This window comes from Achroia grisella, unplaced genomic scaffold (genome assembly GCF_030625045.1).
Source record: "Achroia grisella isolate CSIRO2021 unplaced genomic scaffold, CSIRO_AGI_Agris_v1 utg509, whole genome shotgun sequence".
In the NCBI taxonomy this organism is placed as follows: domain Eukaryota; kingdom Metazoa; phylum Arthropoda; class Insecta; order Lepidoptera; family Pyralidae; genus Achroia; species Achroia grisella.
This window is the reverse complement of record NW_026712902.1, coordinates 2,612,201-2,631,591: the sequence shown is the minus strand read 5'-3', so window position 1 is coordinate 2,631,591 and position 19,391 is coordinate 2,612,201. Positions and strand designations below refer to the sequence as shown.

Below are 19,391 nucleotides of genomic sequence, written 5' to 3'. Positions count from 1 at the left end.
TATATCCATTGGTATCTTATTGTAAATTTTTATACCTATACCTATTTATACCCATAAAAGACAAAAAAAAAGATGTATATATATATTAAGAAAACTCTTAACAATATTAATTAATTAATATTGTTAAGAGTTTTCCTGTATTAAGATTTGTTAAGGGTTGGCAACGCGCACGTGTCACCCCTGTTTCAGACGTCCATAGACTACGGTAGTCATCTGGATCATAGATACCGTCTACCATAAGATGGGTCGTATACCTGTCTGTGCGTAGTAGTAGTAAAAAAATAAAGTTAACCCATGAGTCACCGCTAGTACTATACATAAAAATTAAAGCACTTTAACCCTACACGGGACATCCAATACAGCCGGATATAAAGATGCCGTGGGACAAAATGACCTCTTTGTTTGAAACTTCATAAAAAGTTGAGTTCCGCTTGATAGCCCAAGGGAAGGGCGTAAAAACTTGAACGTTACTTCAGGAAGTTCGTCGTTTGATCGGTGTCGCTTCCGTATTTTTTTTAAATCTACGTCGGTAAAAGGAGGCAAAGGGAATTAAACCTGTACAGCTTTGTCTGACGTTATTTATCTGTTTTGTTTTTCCATCTCATTGAATTGCAAAGAGAATGCTTTAATTTCTGCACAAATAAAGACCGAGTACAAGGACCACTAATAAATTTATATTAATTAGTTCTTATTTCACGAAACCCCATACGAAATACAATAGTACGGTATGTTGTCTTTTTATATTAGTTTAATATACATTTACAAATGATTTATTGTCATACTAGTACTAAAACTAAATAACATTCTGCCCCGACCTCGCACGGGCCCAAAATTTGTTTAACTTTTAAATTGTTCAACACTAACATTTTTATTTGGATAAGGATATCATATTTATAAAAAAAATGTAGTATTACCTTAAAAAAGTTATAGTGAGTTAACCTTAAAAGATATATATATATATATATATGTTATACTGGACTTTTACTTTGAACTTTTCATGGAGAATAATTCCGTTATACTTATTTTATGTGTACCTTTAACCGTTTAAGCAGCAAACGCAGCGGAAAAACTATAAATGAATATTTTTGCCACATTTTTCATTGCTGCTCCGCTCCTATTGGTCGTAGCGTGAAGTTATATGGCTTATAGCACTCTGGGATACCTTTATATAATATACATTTCTAACAGTGAAAGAATTTTTTAGACCTCATCAGCAGGACCGGAGCTTATCCGGAACAAACAAACAGACAAACTACCTGTTTATAACATTAGTATACATGTGAAAGTATTTCGGCCTGTCAGTCTATGTATTACTATATAGATCTTAATTGAAAATTTAAGAATAGATAGATTGTATTATATACCACAAGGATCGCCATAAGCTATTTTTTATGTTAATAGCAACAAATAATGTCGCGTGTAAAACTAGTATGCATAATTCATGCCTGTAGTCATAAAATAGTATAAAACAAAGTCGCTGTCGCTGTCTGTCTGTCCCTATGTATGCTTAAATCTTTAAAACTACGCAACTGATTTTGAAGCCGTTTGTTTTTTAGATAGAGTGATTCTAGAGAAAGGTTTATATGTATAATACATGTACCCGGGCGAAGCCGGGCCAAGTAGTTAGTGTAGAATAAAATAAACACATAAATTATCCGGTTCTACAATAGCTCTGTATCCAGTAGTTCAACTGCTATAAGGTGGAATCTCGGTGCATGTGGTCATTAGTCAAATACCACAACGCATCCCACCGCACCGCAAGCATCGAGATAGCTTTCGAGTTCGCCGGCCTCGATCGTCTAGCGGTTTAGCACACCATCTTACTTCCAATAGTCGCGGGTTCGATTCCTCGCACGTAACAAACATTTGTATTCATGAGTATGATTGTTTGTATCGCTTTATGTGTTTTCTATGTACAATATGTATTTACGAAAAAATATATCTATGTATTTGAATCATCTATTATCTAGTACCTACTACACAAGCTTTACCTAGCTAAACTGGAGTCTAGATGGAGCTGTGTGAATTGTCTTGAGATTATTATTATTACCTTTAACTCATATTATTATTATTGCTTTACAATCCAAAACAGAATACATTGAGAATACAAAAGTCAGCCACTTGGTTAAAGAGTAATCGTCTATAGTGGTAGGTGCATAGGCATGAAGATTATATTCTAAGGAAGGTGTTACATATGAATGTGGATGGTTATAAGGGCAGAAGAAGACCGAAAAAGAGATGGATGGACTGTGTGAAAGATGATATGGTAAGAAAGGAATTAAATAACGAGATGACTGCGAACAGAGCTGAATGGAAGAGAAAAACATATTACGGCGACCCCAAATAAATGGGAATGAAGAAGAATATACATATGAACAAACTTTATAGCAAACTACTAATACCGCTGTAATACTAAATAAATGTCTATTATTATTATTATTGTTTTTTTTATATATATTATATCTCCCTTTGATGGGGTGTTAAACTTGTCATTGCGGGTGAATATCATCAAACAATGACAATTATAAAAGAAATTATTATGATGACAAAATTCTTATTATTATTATTGTCGTCTCACTCTCTCAGCTTTTGCTGGTTTATTATTTTTTAAATTTTACAAGTATTCTCATCTCCCCTCGTAAGGAGAGGAGATGGCAACTTACCACCTGTAGAAGCACAGTCGGCCGGGGTTCAGGGCCCCAGGGAGAAAAACCGGCGTATTATTATTATTATATATGTATATTTATTATATCTCCCTTTTTACGGGGGTAGTTTATTCAAACACGCGGGCCTTAGCCAAGCATGGATGAGTTATGTGATGAAGATAGAAATTATTATTATTCTTAACTTGCAAAAAAAAATCTCATCTTCCCTCTTAAAGAGAGGAGATGGCAACTTACAACTTATTATTATTATTATTATTGTTTTTTCATATACATATATTATATATCTCCCTTTTATGGGGTGTTATTATTATTATTATTATTATTATATAGGACTACTTATATCTCGTTTCGAATAAAACCTAAGCATTCCACCGGTTAGTGGAGTGTATTTTATTTCAGTGCTGTAACTCCGCGCGCCGCAGTACTCCAAACATCTTCAAAAGTTCCATCGCTGTAGTGAAGTTGCGGTTATTTTTATAGGCGTCTTGGGATGAACAACTTCCGCAGCGTAAAAAAGGCTAAGGGTTTAGTTACCTATAATGTTTTATGGGGTGTTACACCCCTCTGGATTATAAAAGTGGTTTATACCACTTGTTGCTGAACTGGCGTCAATTTAGCTATATTAATGGATATAAAAATTCAAAGAGTCTTGGCCTAGTGGTTCACTCAGATTTAAACCCAAGAGGTTGTCAGTTCGAATCTGGCGTACATAAAAAAAACGATTTTGGACTGATTCTAAGATGAAGAAAACATTACACAAGAATTTAAATAGATGACGGTAGGTTTCCAACATGATAGGGACAGAGTCTGAAGCAATAGTGAAATGTTGGCGCGTCAAATGTTACGTTCTCCACAACATCGACAGTTAACAATACCTATAACTACCCCATCTGGTATACAGTCAGAAAGAATTAGTATAAATCCGGCTCGAAGGACCTGGTGTATAATTCAGTATGTATTTAAAGAAAAATCATTAACGCGTGGTACTCGTTAGAAGGGTTACGAAAAGTGACTTTAAAAAAATCAAATGACTATATCAAAATGAACAAAGTAAATAAATTATCACTATCAGTAAGGTATTACAACAAAACTAATGAGTTGTATTTTCTATTTTTAATAAAATAGGCAGCTTGGCTTCAATATTAGCTTCAATCTACAGAAAGTTTAACACACAATATACATAATATACTATATAAAACATATTATATGCATATACCTGTAAGAAATGTTGAAAAATAGTAAATAATAACTTAAATTTGCATCTCGTTTAAAAATATTTTGTATTATACTAGCCTTATCGTTCAATTCTCTGATCCATCCCATTTCTGATTATATTTACGATATTCAATATTAATATTAAAGGTACAGTACATTTTTAAACCCCCTCTTCGTTGTCGGTTGAAACACAATAAACGTTAAGTATTTTGTTCAAAAAATAAACTTTTATCGCCTCCGAGGAAGTTAAAACGGAAATTACGGTATGAAATCTAGACGAGCTGTAATGATACCAGCGATACGACTTTGATGGTACTTTTTAAAATTAATTAATTTTAATTTTCAACATTATATGGATGACCTCAGTAGTGTAGCGGTTTAGCATATCTCTAATGGTCACGAGTTCTATTCGTCGCACGGTACAAATATCTGTATCAGCATAATTATTTTCATCAATCTGGTTGTTTTCTATGTATATTTACAAAAAAATATTTAAGTTTTCATGAAATTTTATGGATAAGATATCATTGCACAATTAAGTAATAAACCACTGAATAAAAGAGTAAAGTGGATCATGTGGTAATGATGCTGAAGACGAGCTTGCTTTGAAGCCGAAGAAACGGCCGCTCGCGAGATCCTGAATTACGCAAGAGTAGCTCATGGTATACAAGAGTAACACATGGTATACACATCTTCGGCACAGTCAATCGCCGACTACATATTTCGCTTGGCAGTATCTTGAACGGAATCAGACCATCGTTCAGGTGCTACCTCTGCCCTTTCTTACGTCCACAAGGCCTACCATTTTACGTTTTTACAGTTCCATTTAGCAGACCCTGGAAGTATATAGTTGAGAGACGGGATGTGATACCCAGTTGTTGCAATATAGATATATTAGTGCGACGCTCCGTTTATGAAATTCCTCACATTACAGCTTGAAAGTGTTGTAACTGGCTAATCAGATATGTATTTTATATTCTAAATTTGTATTTGAATTTATAGTTCTTTTATATTACATTCTTGTTTTTGATAATTCAATTCATTCTTTCTGTTCCTAATTGTCAGTTCTCTATTATTTTAATATATTTTCTCCGTTTACCTAGTCTTCTTTCTTATTACTACAACAGAAAGCATTTATTCTCACCATGTTTAAACCTGATCGAGGATTTGAGGGATGGTTGATTATTATTAATAGTTGATTATTATTAGGCAATAGTTTTCATGATCGGGATTTTCATTTAATGTTAGACATAGACACCTATATAAATACCTATGCATTGTAAATAAACTGGATTTAAAAAAAAATAATTCAATTGAGTTTCTTGCCAGTTTTTCTCAATTGGATCTATATACCGAACTAGACGGTAGGGAAAAAAATTATAATGTAAAAACTTGACGTTCATAAGCGGCTAAAATGTCCTACATGAATAAATGATTTTTGAATTTGAATTTGAATTTATTTCTGCACATAAATCATCTAAGATAGTAAGCATGTATTAATTAAAATAAGTGGATAATATCATATATTAATATAATATTATAGCGAATTTAATGTTGTAACTTCGAGAAGCGCGAAAAACACACTAGTTTACTTGTAAACCAATCACATCAATGAATAAGTATTTGTGGCGTATTCCATTCCACATCACACCTTCCTCGTTCCTGGTTTCCTGACGATGACGACTTCCCGCACAGTCTGCAGAAGCACCTTGAATTCGCTGCTCCTGCTGCTAATTTTGTTCTTTGTTTGCAAGCGGACCACTTCGGCTTGCGCGTCGTTTCAATTTTTTAATATATAAGTAAAACTTTATATTCAATAGTCGGCATACTGAAGGACCATTATATTGTAACATTGTTGAAAAGCACTGAATAAATATTATTTTCTCCCTTTCTTTCTTTCTTTCTTTCTTTCTATTCTCGCTTTCTCTCGAACTAAAAATTTTTCTGTATTGTTTTGTTATACATACGTTATTATACGTTCTTATTTATATATTTTATTTATGTATGTGTATGAGTCTTATATATAATATATCTCCTAACTTTCCCTTACCCAATAGGTACTTCTATCTCCCGGGTTGTCTGTAAGAGATTTCTTTGAGCAATAATCACGCCTTTTGTATGCATATTTTTATATTGTTCTTTTTTGTAATTATTTCTTTTTTTATATATATTTTTGTTATTTTTGTTTATATTTGTATATATTTATGTTATATATTAATGTATTATATAAATTTTTGTTCTGTTTATATTTTGTTGCATTTTGTTTATATTTATAATTTTGCACCGCCAACAATTATTCTCTGCACCACCTATGGTTGACTGGTAGAAAATGCCGCATGGTGTTAAGTCCGCCAAATGTACTATACTATATATCATATTGTGTGCATTAAAGTTAAATAAATAAATTATAGTAAAGAGGCATGATACCTTAGTAGTCCTAAATGCTAATATTTACATCAGGCAACACGTCATAAAATAATGTTCCTGGTATTCTTTATATTCATAGACAGTAGTAAGCATTTACTATCAAGTGGGTCATCGGATAGTTAGCCGTGCCAGTTACATAACATAACTAAATTTTTGGCGCTTATTAAAGGCTAATTCTGTTTGGCATTATATAATTACATAATATATAACTCTGTTTGTTTATTTTATAAGTTGTTCCCCCGAAGGGAAGTATATTACCAGAAAAAACAAAACTTCGTCCAACTTCGAAATCAACTATAATAGAAAGATAATCTCATTCTCGCACGCGACCTGATAGCATTATGTTGTATAGGTATATAATTATATTTCTAGCTGTGAGAAGGTTTTTTTAATGGATGATAAAGTTTTTTTTCGGACTACTCTAATTCTGTTGGCCACATCTGCCCTTTACAACTTCACCAGCTTACAGCAGATGGCACTCAAAACCCACGAAGCCCTTATGGTGCGGATGAAGGCCTACTCCCACCTGCCGAATACGACTTTAGTCTGAAGGCACCTCTAGGGCTTCGATCCTCCACTCAGATCATCGTACATAATTTCGATCTCCATTTTAATTGGACGGGAAATCGATCGATCGTAGGAGAGGGCTCCATTACTTTATAAGGCCTTTGAAGTATGGTTAACTGAAGTCGTATCCATCAGGTGGGAGTTGGCCTTCAGTTACTCCATAATTCCTTATGTTTCGCGGGTTTGGAGAGCCATCTGCGCTCGTGTCCTACCATTTAGTGAAGCTGTAAAAATCAGCCGCTGCTAGCATTAGAATAGTTCGAAAAAACTGACTGCTCTATCGGTACCAATACACTATCGCGGTAACAATGTCGAATAATAGGTTACATAGTCAAGTCAGGATACAGGTTACAGGATACCCTGTAAAGAAATGAACTTACGCAAAATAACACAATTCAATAAAATATATGTTATAATCATTTAAATTTAATACACATAATACGAAAGCTAAAAATTACTGTACTGCACTTAATATCTACCAGTAAACCATGAGTGTTGTAGAGAAAAAATATTGTCAGGAATTACGCAAGTAGCATGTGGTTATAACTCTTGTAATGCCGTAATAAGTATAAAGTTGCAGCGCGAACTCTACTCATTGTATTTTTATTCTTACGGTATACATTTAAGAGTCTGTTTTTAAATAACACTATATGAAATATCATATAACAGAAGTAACAATAGTGGCAAGAGGTTATAACTCTTGTAATACAGCGTAATAAGTTTCCAGTTGCACCGCGGCGTGTGCTTATAGCGCTTTGTCACGGAACCCTGTACTTTCCTATGTTGACTTGTAATACGACATAGAACATAATATTAAACGCTATACTATGTACTATGTTCCATGCTATTTATATATAATAATATAATAATAATAATCTCAGGACAATTCACACAGCGCCATCTAGACCCAAGTTAAGCTAGCTAAAGCTTGTGTTATGGGTACTAGATAACTGATACAAGTACATAGACATTTTTTTTTTCGTAAATACATACATATTATACATAGAAAACACCCAGACCGATACAAACAATCATACTCATGAATGCAATGTTTGTGCCGTGCGAGGAATCGAACCCGCGACAATCGGTCGTAAAGCGGTGTACTAGACCGCTAGACCACCGAGGTCCTCATATAACTCAAGTATTTGTTTGTAATTTCATATTAACAATATTTCACTAAATACATATGAAAGCAGGTACGGTACTTACATCAAAAGTATAATTTTAAATATTTTGTCTGTCTGTCTGTTTGTTCTTGCTAATTTCTATAAATAGCTGAACATATTTTGACGAGACTGTCACTCGCAAATAGCTAATGTAACTTAATCTACTTTTAGAAATTTTATTTATATTAATTCCACCCGAACGAAGTCGTCGGTAACAGCTAGTCTTATAAAAATGAGAATAAATTCACAGAAGTAGACTGATTCAGCTTCCAAACTCTTGAATACAAGCTCATTCGAAAATAATAGGTCCTGAGTTTCTCTTCTTAGCTCTAAAACCTATGAACTGACAGTAGATTTGACATATAGAGTCATATAAAGAGTTTACTAAATCTACATTAATTATATTTTGATCTGATTTGTTAATTTTTGCTCATGCGATTTATGTCACTTCACGTTCTTTAAAAAAATATTCCACTGATTATATTTTGGAAAGAGATATTTAAATTAAAATAAATTTATAATTATGTCTTTGCTTCATAGTCTCTAGATATCCACCATTTTGAAATCATAATTGATTATAGCGCGAGTGCACGCTTTTCTACTCGTTCTCTTTCTGTATCTGTACGAGTACTTGCATCTCTTTCCTTCGTGGGAACCACATTTGCACGTGAAAGAGTAAATAGAGAGGCAGCTAATAAAGTTAATGAAGCGACTTCAATAGTAAAAAAATGTGTAGGCAGTAATTCAAACGCGTTAAGAAGTTGTGATAGTTGAAAAACACTGACATGAAAAAGGCATTACGCAAAAAGTTATCTATGAGAAAATAAAACTTTATGTACAGAAAGTTAGGCTCTGATTTACGATGGAGCAGTAGGTAGATTTTAAAACTTTGTTTAGTATAATACCTAATAATTTATGAGAAAAGTGTACGTATTTTCTTATTGATAGATGTTCACTTTTTGTACTTATAAACTCGTTTGTCAGGGCTGATTATGGTGCTTGCTATGTGTATTGTTTTTCGGTTAGTGTATGAGTTTTCATCAGTTTAATTGTAGGATATATTTAAATAATCCCGAATAACGTGCACAATGTCATCTAGTCCCAAACTAAGTAGATTCTTGCGTCATGGTTACTAGAAAACTGATAGGTGTAATAATAATAATAATGCTTTTTTTTATACAACCACAAGATTACAACATTAAAAAGGAGCAGTACATAATAGTTGAAGTTAGTTAGCTAGGTTATCAAATGGCTGAAAGTTGCGTATTACAAAATGATGACTCTGATATCCTAAACTTATTATTACATGTACTATAGATATCAGTGTTCTCTTGTAATATGTACTGTATATTAGATTTGTTAGATCTAGATATTTAATAGTATAAGGATAAGAGGAATGACATCTTAGTCGTCTAGTATGGTAACCCATGAGGGGTATTACTGGTGTTACATGATAACGTGACGTCTATAATCCTATTCATATAGGCAATGGTTACCAGTTGACATCAGAAAAAAAGAAAGAAGGAAAGAAAGAAAGAAAAATATTTTATTCAGTGCAATGTAAAAAATACAATATAAACATCAGGTAGTATATCTACTTGTATACACTCATTATTTTAAAAAATAAGCAAATTTATGATTGATTGAATGATTTTTGAATTTGAATTTGGAGCTCCCTAACATCCCTGCTACGAAGTAAACAAAACAGAAATTAGAAGCTCAGCACTTTTTTTATTACGGCTTGAATTACTTTTTTTTTTAATTCTTGGGATCGGAAAGTAAACATTGTTACGGTGGTGGAAATAGTAAACAAATGTTATGGAAAAATATAAACAAATAGATTTTACTAACGAAAACTAGATATTTTGCCTTTTCTTCATTATACTTCGCCCAATTTACATAATATATTTTTTAATTACAGCCTATATGTTATTTATAATGTATAAGCTATATTACTGTAAAGCTCATCAAAATTCGTGCAATAGTTTTTGCCTGAAAGAGTAACAAACATCCATCCATCCATCCATCCATCCACCTATCCAAACTTAGTAAGATGCCATAAATCATAATAAACACTTGAAACTGTTAATAAAAATATGTTATCTTGACGTTTTATAACATCAATTTCGTAATGTAATATGTACCTTATTGTAACACTAATAAATTTTAAATTCACTATTGTTGCAGATTCTAAACAGGAACAGTGCAACAAGACCGTTGGTATATACGACGACGTGTCCTCACCGCCAGTTACTCCGGAAAACTTCGGACGACCGCTAACTTGTACTTATAGGTAAGATCATTTATAATAATAGTCCTTTTTTATTATGGGAAAGACAAACAAACTGACGGCTGATGGTAAGCGGTAACCATCGCCTATGTACATACATGAACAACACTACGGAGATACAACAATATGAGAGACTAGCTTTTGCCCGCGGCTTCGCTCGCGTTAAATTATTTATATATTAAAATCCTTTCTATGGGGATGTCTACGTCATAGTAGCTTTATATATGCAAAATCTCAGCCCGATCGTTTTAAAATTGACAAAGTTTCATACGAATTTTCATCCCCTATTTTATCCCCTTGGGGGTAGAATTAATAAAAATCCTTTCTTAGCGGATGCCTACGTCATAACAACTAATTGCATGCCAAATTTCAGCCCGATCCGTCCAGTGGTTTGGGCTGTGTTGATAGATCACTATGTCAGTCACCTTTGAGTTATATATATTTAGATGTGACACTCATGCGTTGCCAGTCCATAGATCTAAGATTTCATTCCTCTCATCCCATAATTTCACTGGCCAATCTGCACCCACAAACAACACAGCTTATAAAGCAATTATGCCGGTTAGTAAGACTGACGCCTCGGGCGAATGCAGATGAGAACCCGAGACCTCGACGACTAATTACGTGTACGAAAGGAACCACGTGGGGTTTTGGTGGGTGAGAATCCCAGTATCCGTCCGCACCCCTTCATAGAGGCCGGCAGATCTGAATAAATATTTCCACTCTAGTCCAATAATTTTAATTTTTGTGTCTAAACAACAACAGGTGAAAAAATGAAAAGGACCATTTTAGTGCAGATTTTTTTTTCTACTACTCTTATTTAAAATATTTTTCATATTTCTAACCGTTATCGAGTTATTTTGAAAAATGGCATTTCTCAACCCAATTATTAATTTTTTCATTGCTTTCTCTTCAACTTAAATCAAAGTTTCTTTCTGAATAGTATTATTCACGTATTTGCTCACGTGTTATTATTCTGGTGATATCATGTTTTAATTTATTTTTAATATTTTATTTATTTATTTGTTTTGAATAGGTTACATTATTCTTACAAATTAATTTACAGTTCCATATTCAGCTCCATTTTAAGCATGCAAATTTAAAAAAAAGGTAAGACTACTCGTAAAAAAAAGGTAAGACTGACTGTTGGTAACATCAGTCTTACCTTTTTTACGGGTACGAAGTAGACGCTTCCTTACAGCCAACTTCTGGTAAAATACTTTCATATTAATTTAGTATAAAGCTGATTATTTGTAAATACAAACAGACACTTTAATTTTATTAGTTTGTGTAGATTGAGGTATCCAAGCTGTTGTCTTTGTACAAAATTTATTACGTTGAAAGAACAACACACTGAAGTTAATTGTATGTTAGACTGATTTTTCTATAAATCATTATATATTATGTCATATTTGTTGCAGGTTTAGAGCATTTCGAGGGTCACCAAAAGATTGGATATTGAGAATACGCTTCAAAAAATTTAAAGTCGGCACATTAATAAATGGAACCACTTGCCATAAAGGATATTTACAGGTATATAATAAGTTAATATTAATAATTTCAATATTTCGTTTATCACCAATGTAAAAAAATATCTTGACATATTTTCCACATCATCATCAAATACAGTATTGATATTTGGCACGTGATGATGCGGCTCGAATGCTCAGATGGTAGGTGAGGTTGTCTTCAGCAGATTACGGGTTGGAGAAATGATAGATTTGCTTATAATCTTCAATTTAATGGGTAAATACTGTGATAAATTACAATTTTGGTGGAGTGAACAAAAGTACGTTAGATCGGTCGGTTGATTTTTTAGGTCTGTGTCGTTACGTAGCGAATTCAAAATTGGATGGGTGTGCGCTCCAATCAGAACGCTCCCTTTGTGTTGCGTTTTGTTGCTGCTTGTACGCGACAATATTTAAAAAAATACAATTTAATTACAGAGTTACTGTAATAAATAAAATTACATTGATTAATTAAATAAATTCATACACAATTTGCAATAATATATCAAAATATAGTAATGTTTTGGTATAGGTGTCTATTATGTAACATTAAAAAAGGATATTTTTCATAATATGATTTAATTTTGAACTAAACTAACTTGTAGGAGTAGTTTGACTTACATAAATAACTTACTGTATACTTTTATATTTAAAAATGATATATATCAAGTCTAGAGTTTGCCAACTGGATATTGTTTTCAACTATACCTATATATTTATAAACACTGTTATGTTTATATATATATTGGTTTTAATATTAGATCCAAGTATCTACACACTGAAGGCAATATTTAGTAGCCAAAAACCAGACTAACTATATATAAAAAGACATAATCTTGAAAGATGAAATACTATCTCAATTCAAGCGACTGCAAAAAAATAATATGATTGTTTATTTAATACATCTGGCAATAATAAATAATGTCTAACTGTGATTATATAAGTGTGTAAGGAAGTACCCAATTTATATTAAAAAAAATATATAAAAACAGTTGAGTAATAAAAAAACAAATTCTTGAAAGTTTAATAACAATCTGAAAAATAAGAGAATTGATAGAATGAAAATGATAGTTTATTGAATGCATCAGGAAATACGAAATAATGTTAAGATAAACAATACTTTACATAAACATTCTTATATATGTATATCAATCTAAATACATATAACTCAAAGGTGACTGACATAGTGATCTATCAATGCACAGCTAAAACCACTGGACGGATCGGGCTGAGACTTTGCATGCATGAATCTACTATGACGCTGGCATCCCCTAAGAAAGGATTTTGATAAATTCCAACCCTAAGGGGATAAATTAATGCAAGCGAACCCACGGGCAAAAGCTAGTAAAGTAATAATACTTAATTAATATTCAACATCATGCAAACGGACGAGGGGAGTCTCTCGATTGTTTACACAATCAATCATCATCAATCATTGATCCATCTGTAACCCAATTGTGTCGTTTTATTGCAATATCATTGTACTACCAGCGTTGACGTTCCATTTTATTATTGTGAAATATCTCACAGAAATAACGACGTAGCGTTTGAAATGAAACGAGTACTTATTATGAACATAACATTTTCCGCTTTCCACGGAATATAATTTGCTTTCTTTGAAACGGACAAGTCAATAAACGAAATTGGGCTTTACCCCAAGGTGCAGACAAATTTACGGGAAGATGATCTCTAAATGAATGACTAAAAAAACAAATAGCCGCAGAAATGTTTCGTCTTGCAGTGTTTTGAATAGTGATACAGTTATTTTTTTAAGAAGCTGGTTTTCAGCGATTTAATTAAAAAGTCTAATAAATTATTATTCGACTGGCGATTTATTTATTTGCTATTGAATTTATCAAGTATACTCAGGACAATTCAATCAGAAACAATATCTTAGGTAAATGTCGTGAAGGTTTTTAATAATAGTTTGTGTAAGTTTGTCTTTAAGCCTAGTACCTACTAATGTTATGTATCAATACAGTATCTAGTCGTAAATACGGAAGTAGTACCTTCTTAATTGAGTCAACGAACGGCTCAGCAATGGAACTAATTAATTTTTGAACTTCCTTGACTCAGTGGAAGTTGGAAACTCGGGCAGAAGCCAATTTGAACAACTAATTATTGGATCATTCATTTACGCTTACGTACCCCTCGAAGTTTTCGATTTTGAAATGAAATTTCAATGTAAAATCGTCGTGCACCAATCTCACAGCGGGGTAATTGGGAAATTTATTCGGACAAAGGAATTTTTAACGTTATTACAAATTAAACGGACAATTTCAGTTTGTTATTTTTATTGCTGACAAGTTGATTTATATGTTTTTGAGGAGATAAAGTAACAAATGTTAAAATATAAGGCGTAATTTTGTAACACTTTGACTTATGGCTTCGATGGTCATGCGGGTTAACACGACTTTACTTACGATGTTTGCGAGTTCAGTTCTCATTCGATTCATCAGTAAGATTGGTTGGATTACAAAAATAAATATATATTTAAGTACTTTAATAAGTTGTTAAGTATCCATAGTACAGCTTTGTATAGACATTGATACTAATAATAGTGCCATATTAATAACAATAATATTTCCACAATTAAAAATAGAGAGAAGGAAGTAAAAAAGTAAAAAAAGTATCCCTTACTTCACTAGAAATATTATACTATACAAATAATAGACAGCCTCGGTGGTCTAGTGGTTTAAAACACCGCCTTACTTCCGATAGTCACAGGTTCGATTCCTCGACACAAACATTTATATTCTTGAGTATAACTACTTGTATAGATCTAGGTGTTTTCTAAGTATATTATGTCTGTATCTAAAAAAATTATGTATTTGTATTAGTTGTTTAGTATCCATAACATAAAGTCTGCTTACCTTGGGACTAGATGGCGCAGTTTCAATTGTCCTGTGTTATTACTATTATTATTAGGTACTTTCATACTTCAAAATAAATTGAAATTATTCTACACTTACTAGATCTAAACAATATTAATAATAGTATTAGAATCATCACATTAATAAACTTTGTAATGCAACATTTAAAATACTAATCACCGACTTGATCAATGTTTTCAAAAAAACAATTAATTTTTTAATGTAACATCTAAAACTCATAATACTGACTGTCGAATCTGAAATTATTACGAAAAACAATTAATTTTTATAGCTATTAATCAAATTGTTTAGATCGTGGACGGCAACGCAAAAACAGATGTCACGAACAGAAAGGAGCCGGGCCTGTTCTGTGGGGAGATCGAACAACCGCAGACGTTTATATCGGAGACGAACTTCGTGAAGATCGTGTTCCACGCGGATAACTTCACAGACCAAACTTATTTCAGCTTCGATTCAAGGTTAGTGAGATGTACAGCTGATTATACTTCATCATTGTCCTCAACATTACTACATCTTCTGATGAATTCTTCATGTAATTATTATTGAACTTCACATACGACAAGGTACAACGAGATACGATCAAAAGACAAGACAATATATTAAGAATAACATAATAAACATATAAAAACATAATATGCCTCGTCTTCTAATGAATTCTTCAAGTAATTATGATTGAACTTCACATACATTTTCTTAATATAACGCCTTGTCTTTTCATGAATCCTTCAAGTAATTATTATTGAACTTCATGTATTTTTCTATGTTTATAATAACATATGCCCTATTTAACTAAAAACGAAGTATGTACGTGTTTAGACACACCCCCAACAAGAGCTTCGTTACTACATTTTCTTATTTTCGAATGAAACCGTCATGTAATTATGACTAGACTTCACGTACATTTTAATTATATTTTATTTCTTTACATTAAAATAACTAATGTAACTATAATCTACAAATAAACAGTTTTGAACGACAAAGCATGTAAAAATATGTCTCTCTATGTAATCGATTTTAGAATCTTTATTTGTATTTAATTTATTGACTGGATAATTCTCTGGATACTAAAAGTACGTTAATTAAAACTAACCCCATGTTATAATGTGTCTAATAGAGAAAATAATTTGATACATATGAAATATACTATTTAAGTAATACATCCTACTAGATGTAGACACAGCATGCATTGCTTAATTTTTACACATACGAAATGAAACTATACAGCAATAATATGTATTAATGAAGAAATACGGTACAGAAACTTGTTGTATTTCAAGTACAATTTATTATCTGTTTAATATTACTGACTGATGCACTGAATATATCAAATATGTGTCTGACATTATTGTAATTCATATTTCATTCTCACACATCTAAAACTGAGTTGTATTTACTATAATTAGTTCTACAATTGGGGAGATTAAAAGTTTTTCTCTTTGGCAGTCTTCTGGATGATCGTGGAACTGCTGGATAAATTCAATTTTAATATCGTTAGATCTAGGCTGAATATTGTCTTTTTTTACAGAGCAGAACAACAGTTTGAAGTTTATTTGCGCTACGGCCAACATCCAGAGTTATACCCGAATAGAAGAGGCGAAGTAATTGCTGGGTGAGTTAGTTGTCTCTATTTATTTATAAATATATTACTTATAATAAAAAATACATGATACATGACATGGGTTACTTTTTAATGCGTAAACGGGTTGTAAGGGTTCAAAGGGGAGATGAAAGTTTGTATGGTAGGATTGATATTTTTAAACCTGGAAGGTTGAAACTTATTTTTATTGGCTATTGATAGAATATAAATAAAGAAAAAGAGTTGTAAAGGGTTTAAAGGGGAGGTGAAGGGTTGCATGGAAGTATCGAGATTTTAATGGTTGACATTTATTTTTCAGGCTGTTTATTAAATATAAATAAATAACACATTCAAACAGACATACAAAGTTTGTAAAAATGTTACCTTTAAGGAATGATATAAAATTGGGGATGAAAGTTTTTTGAAGCTCCGTCATTTGTTTTCGTTGGTTATTTTGAGTTAGATTATTTAATATTTTTTCTTTACTTGGTCATGCGGACGAAGTCGCGGGCACAGCTAATATAAGTGTAGTATATATTCCTTGTATTGTAATCACATCGCACAAGATACTAAGCTTATACATTATATCTACATATACAATAATATTATATATATATATATATAATACATATGTATATAAACGTTACGTTTGGTAGCTTTGGGTCTTAATAATAACAATAAAAAAAAATCTCTATTCACAATTTTTTTTAACAAAAAAACAATTTGTTTCTATAACAATACTAGCTATGCCTGCGACTTCGTTCGCATGGTTATCAAAAACATTTCATACATAGTTTTTGAGTAACTTGGACCGTTTACGCAGCGCACGCAACGGAAGTCCTCTAATATGAATTATTTTCCCCGTTTTTGTAACAATTTTCACTGATGCTTCTTCGCTCCTATTGGTCGTAGCGTAATGTTATATAGCTAAAGTCTTCCTCGACAAATGTACTATCCAATACAAAAATATTTTTTCAATTGGAACCAGTAGTTCCTGAGATAAGCGTGTTCAAACAAATAAATAAACTCTTAAGCTTTATAACATTAGTATAGATAAGAGAATGGAACGGAATCTGTGCTAGGTAAACCTGTGTTATATTACAGTATATATTTTCTATTATAAATTATATGCAAAATTGTAAGACTTCAAAGGGAAGGTTCATGTACGTGATGAACATTTTCAACAAATCGCCTGGAAACGCTATTCGACATTGTCTGAATTGAGTTTTGGAGCGATCGTTTGAGGGTAACGGGCGTGGAGATACTGCAATTGGATTGGAATTTGATTGTAATCTTAAATATTGAATGTTCTTGTTTGACACTGTCACTGTTTTATTCTCTATAACCTATCTCTAAATTGTCTTGTTTACTTTGCGTTTACTAGTGTGTTCCAAATTGTAATAGTATAGCATGTTATAGCATTATATTTCATTTATATTTGTTTTAATACGTTACGATTTTATTACAACTGAGTTTCTTGCTCATTCTTCGGAACTCAGTTTACCTTGGAATTTTGGTGTACAAAAAGTTTATATTATTCACATAAATTCAGAAAAACGTATTTTCTGCATCTGTGTTAAAAAATCTACAGCTGAGTTTCTAGGAGATTCTTCAAAGCTCAGTTTAATTTGTAATTTTGATATGTTCTATTGTTCACAAAATATCAGACTAATATAAAATTCAGCATTTGATTGAGAAAATCTATAATATATAAATGTATAGCTCAGCAGATTCTTCGGAGTTCAGATTGGCTTTAAATTTTGATATGTAATAGTTTGTATTGTTCTCATACAGTAAGGATCATGTACAATTCTACATTGAATTGAGAATATCTATAGCTGAGTTTCTTGCCGTTTCTTCAAATCTCAGTATAACTTGCAATTTTGATGTGTGATTATTTATATTCCTCAAAATTAAAACTATATAATATTTAGCATTTGTTTTATATAAGACTATAGTTAAATTTCTTATAATTTCTCTGTAATTCCAAAACTAAGCAAACTTTTATAACCGAATACTAAACAAATTATATTTTTTTAAATATAATTTCCTTACAAATATTTTATATTTTAGAAAGCACTCCTACTCTCCGACCTATGCAAACAGTCATATGAATATATTTATATCGTGAAATATATTTCGCGACCATTGAAAGGCAATCTAGTACATTAAACCACACCACTAAGGTTGCTAAATGATATAAAGGTGACTAGTGAAATACAGAGATTCATTGGTCTCTTATTCAGCTAACCCTCTCTTTAATTCAAGTTGATTACTATACATAAGTCAAAGAGCACAATAATAGCTTACCGCGATTTATTCGCCATTTCGGTCACGTACGGTCCCAAGTGCTGCCCATTTGATAGCCAGAGAATGATGCTGGGTCGCCGGCGACATTTCGGGATAAGCCTCTTAAGTAATTGGTAAGTTTGTACTGATTTATTCGGCCGATGTGATGATTTGTTGCGATGACTTAGTTTCTTGATTGGGTGGGAAGATCTCTGTAACCTTAACGTCTGTACTTTGTTCTGTTTTAATGGCCAGGACTTAATATATGGATCAATTTGGTTCGAAGTACTCAGTTTAATCTACTAACACGTCTAAGAAAATAAATCTTGTCTTTGGTACGAGTATAATTCTCTGAAACACATTTTGATGGATTGAATTTATGACTATGTTTTTACATTTTCAAAGGAAAATGAGATCTTTAGCTATCTTTGTACGATGCATTCTTCCATGCCCGGTTATGAGCGCGCGCAATTTAGAGCGGGAAAACTAGCGCGCGCAATCGTAAGGGATTGCAATTTACTATTTTTTTTGTTCACTCTTTGCACGTGTAACCGCTTATGATACATATCACTTTCATTTGACGTTTGATTTCTTATTTCACATATTTTATTTGCCATAGACACGTTTAAGATTTATAAAGTAGCAATAACTCTATAATATTTTTTTTCTCTGTAGTCAGATGTCCGCCATTTTGCAATGATAATTATTAAAAATAGGCGCTAAAGCATGCACGATTGAAGAACGCGAGCAAGCTAGCGGTGCGCGGATTTCCTCGTTCATTGTCTACATTTAC

At 32.2% G+C, this 19,391-nt stretch overlaps 1 protein-coding gene across 1 annotated transcript in view; it reads left to right on the top strand.

Annotated features, from left to right (window-relative positions):
* LOC131846297 (uncharacterized) overlaps positions 1-19,391 on the top strand; it is a 125,986-nt gene that overhangs the window by 91,761 nt on the left and 14,834 nt on the right. Inside the window, exons 2-5 of the mRNA XM_059195562.1 lie at positions 10,229-10,334; positions 11,753-11,864; positions 15,025-15,191; positions 16,259-16,342. Coding sequence (XP_059051545.1) covers positions 10,229-10,334; positions 11,753-11,864; positions 15,025-15,191; positions 16,259-16,342 — 469 coding nt within the window. The remainder of the gene's footprint in view (positions 1-10,228; positions 10,335-11,752; positions 11,865-15,024; positions 15,192-16,258; positions 16,343-19,391) is intronic.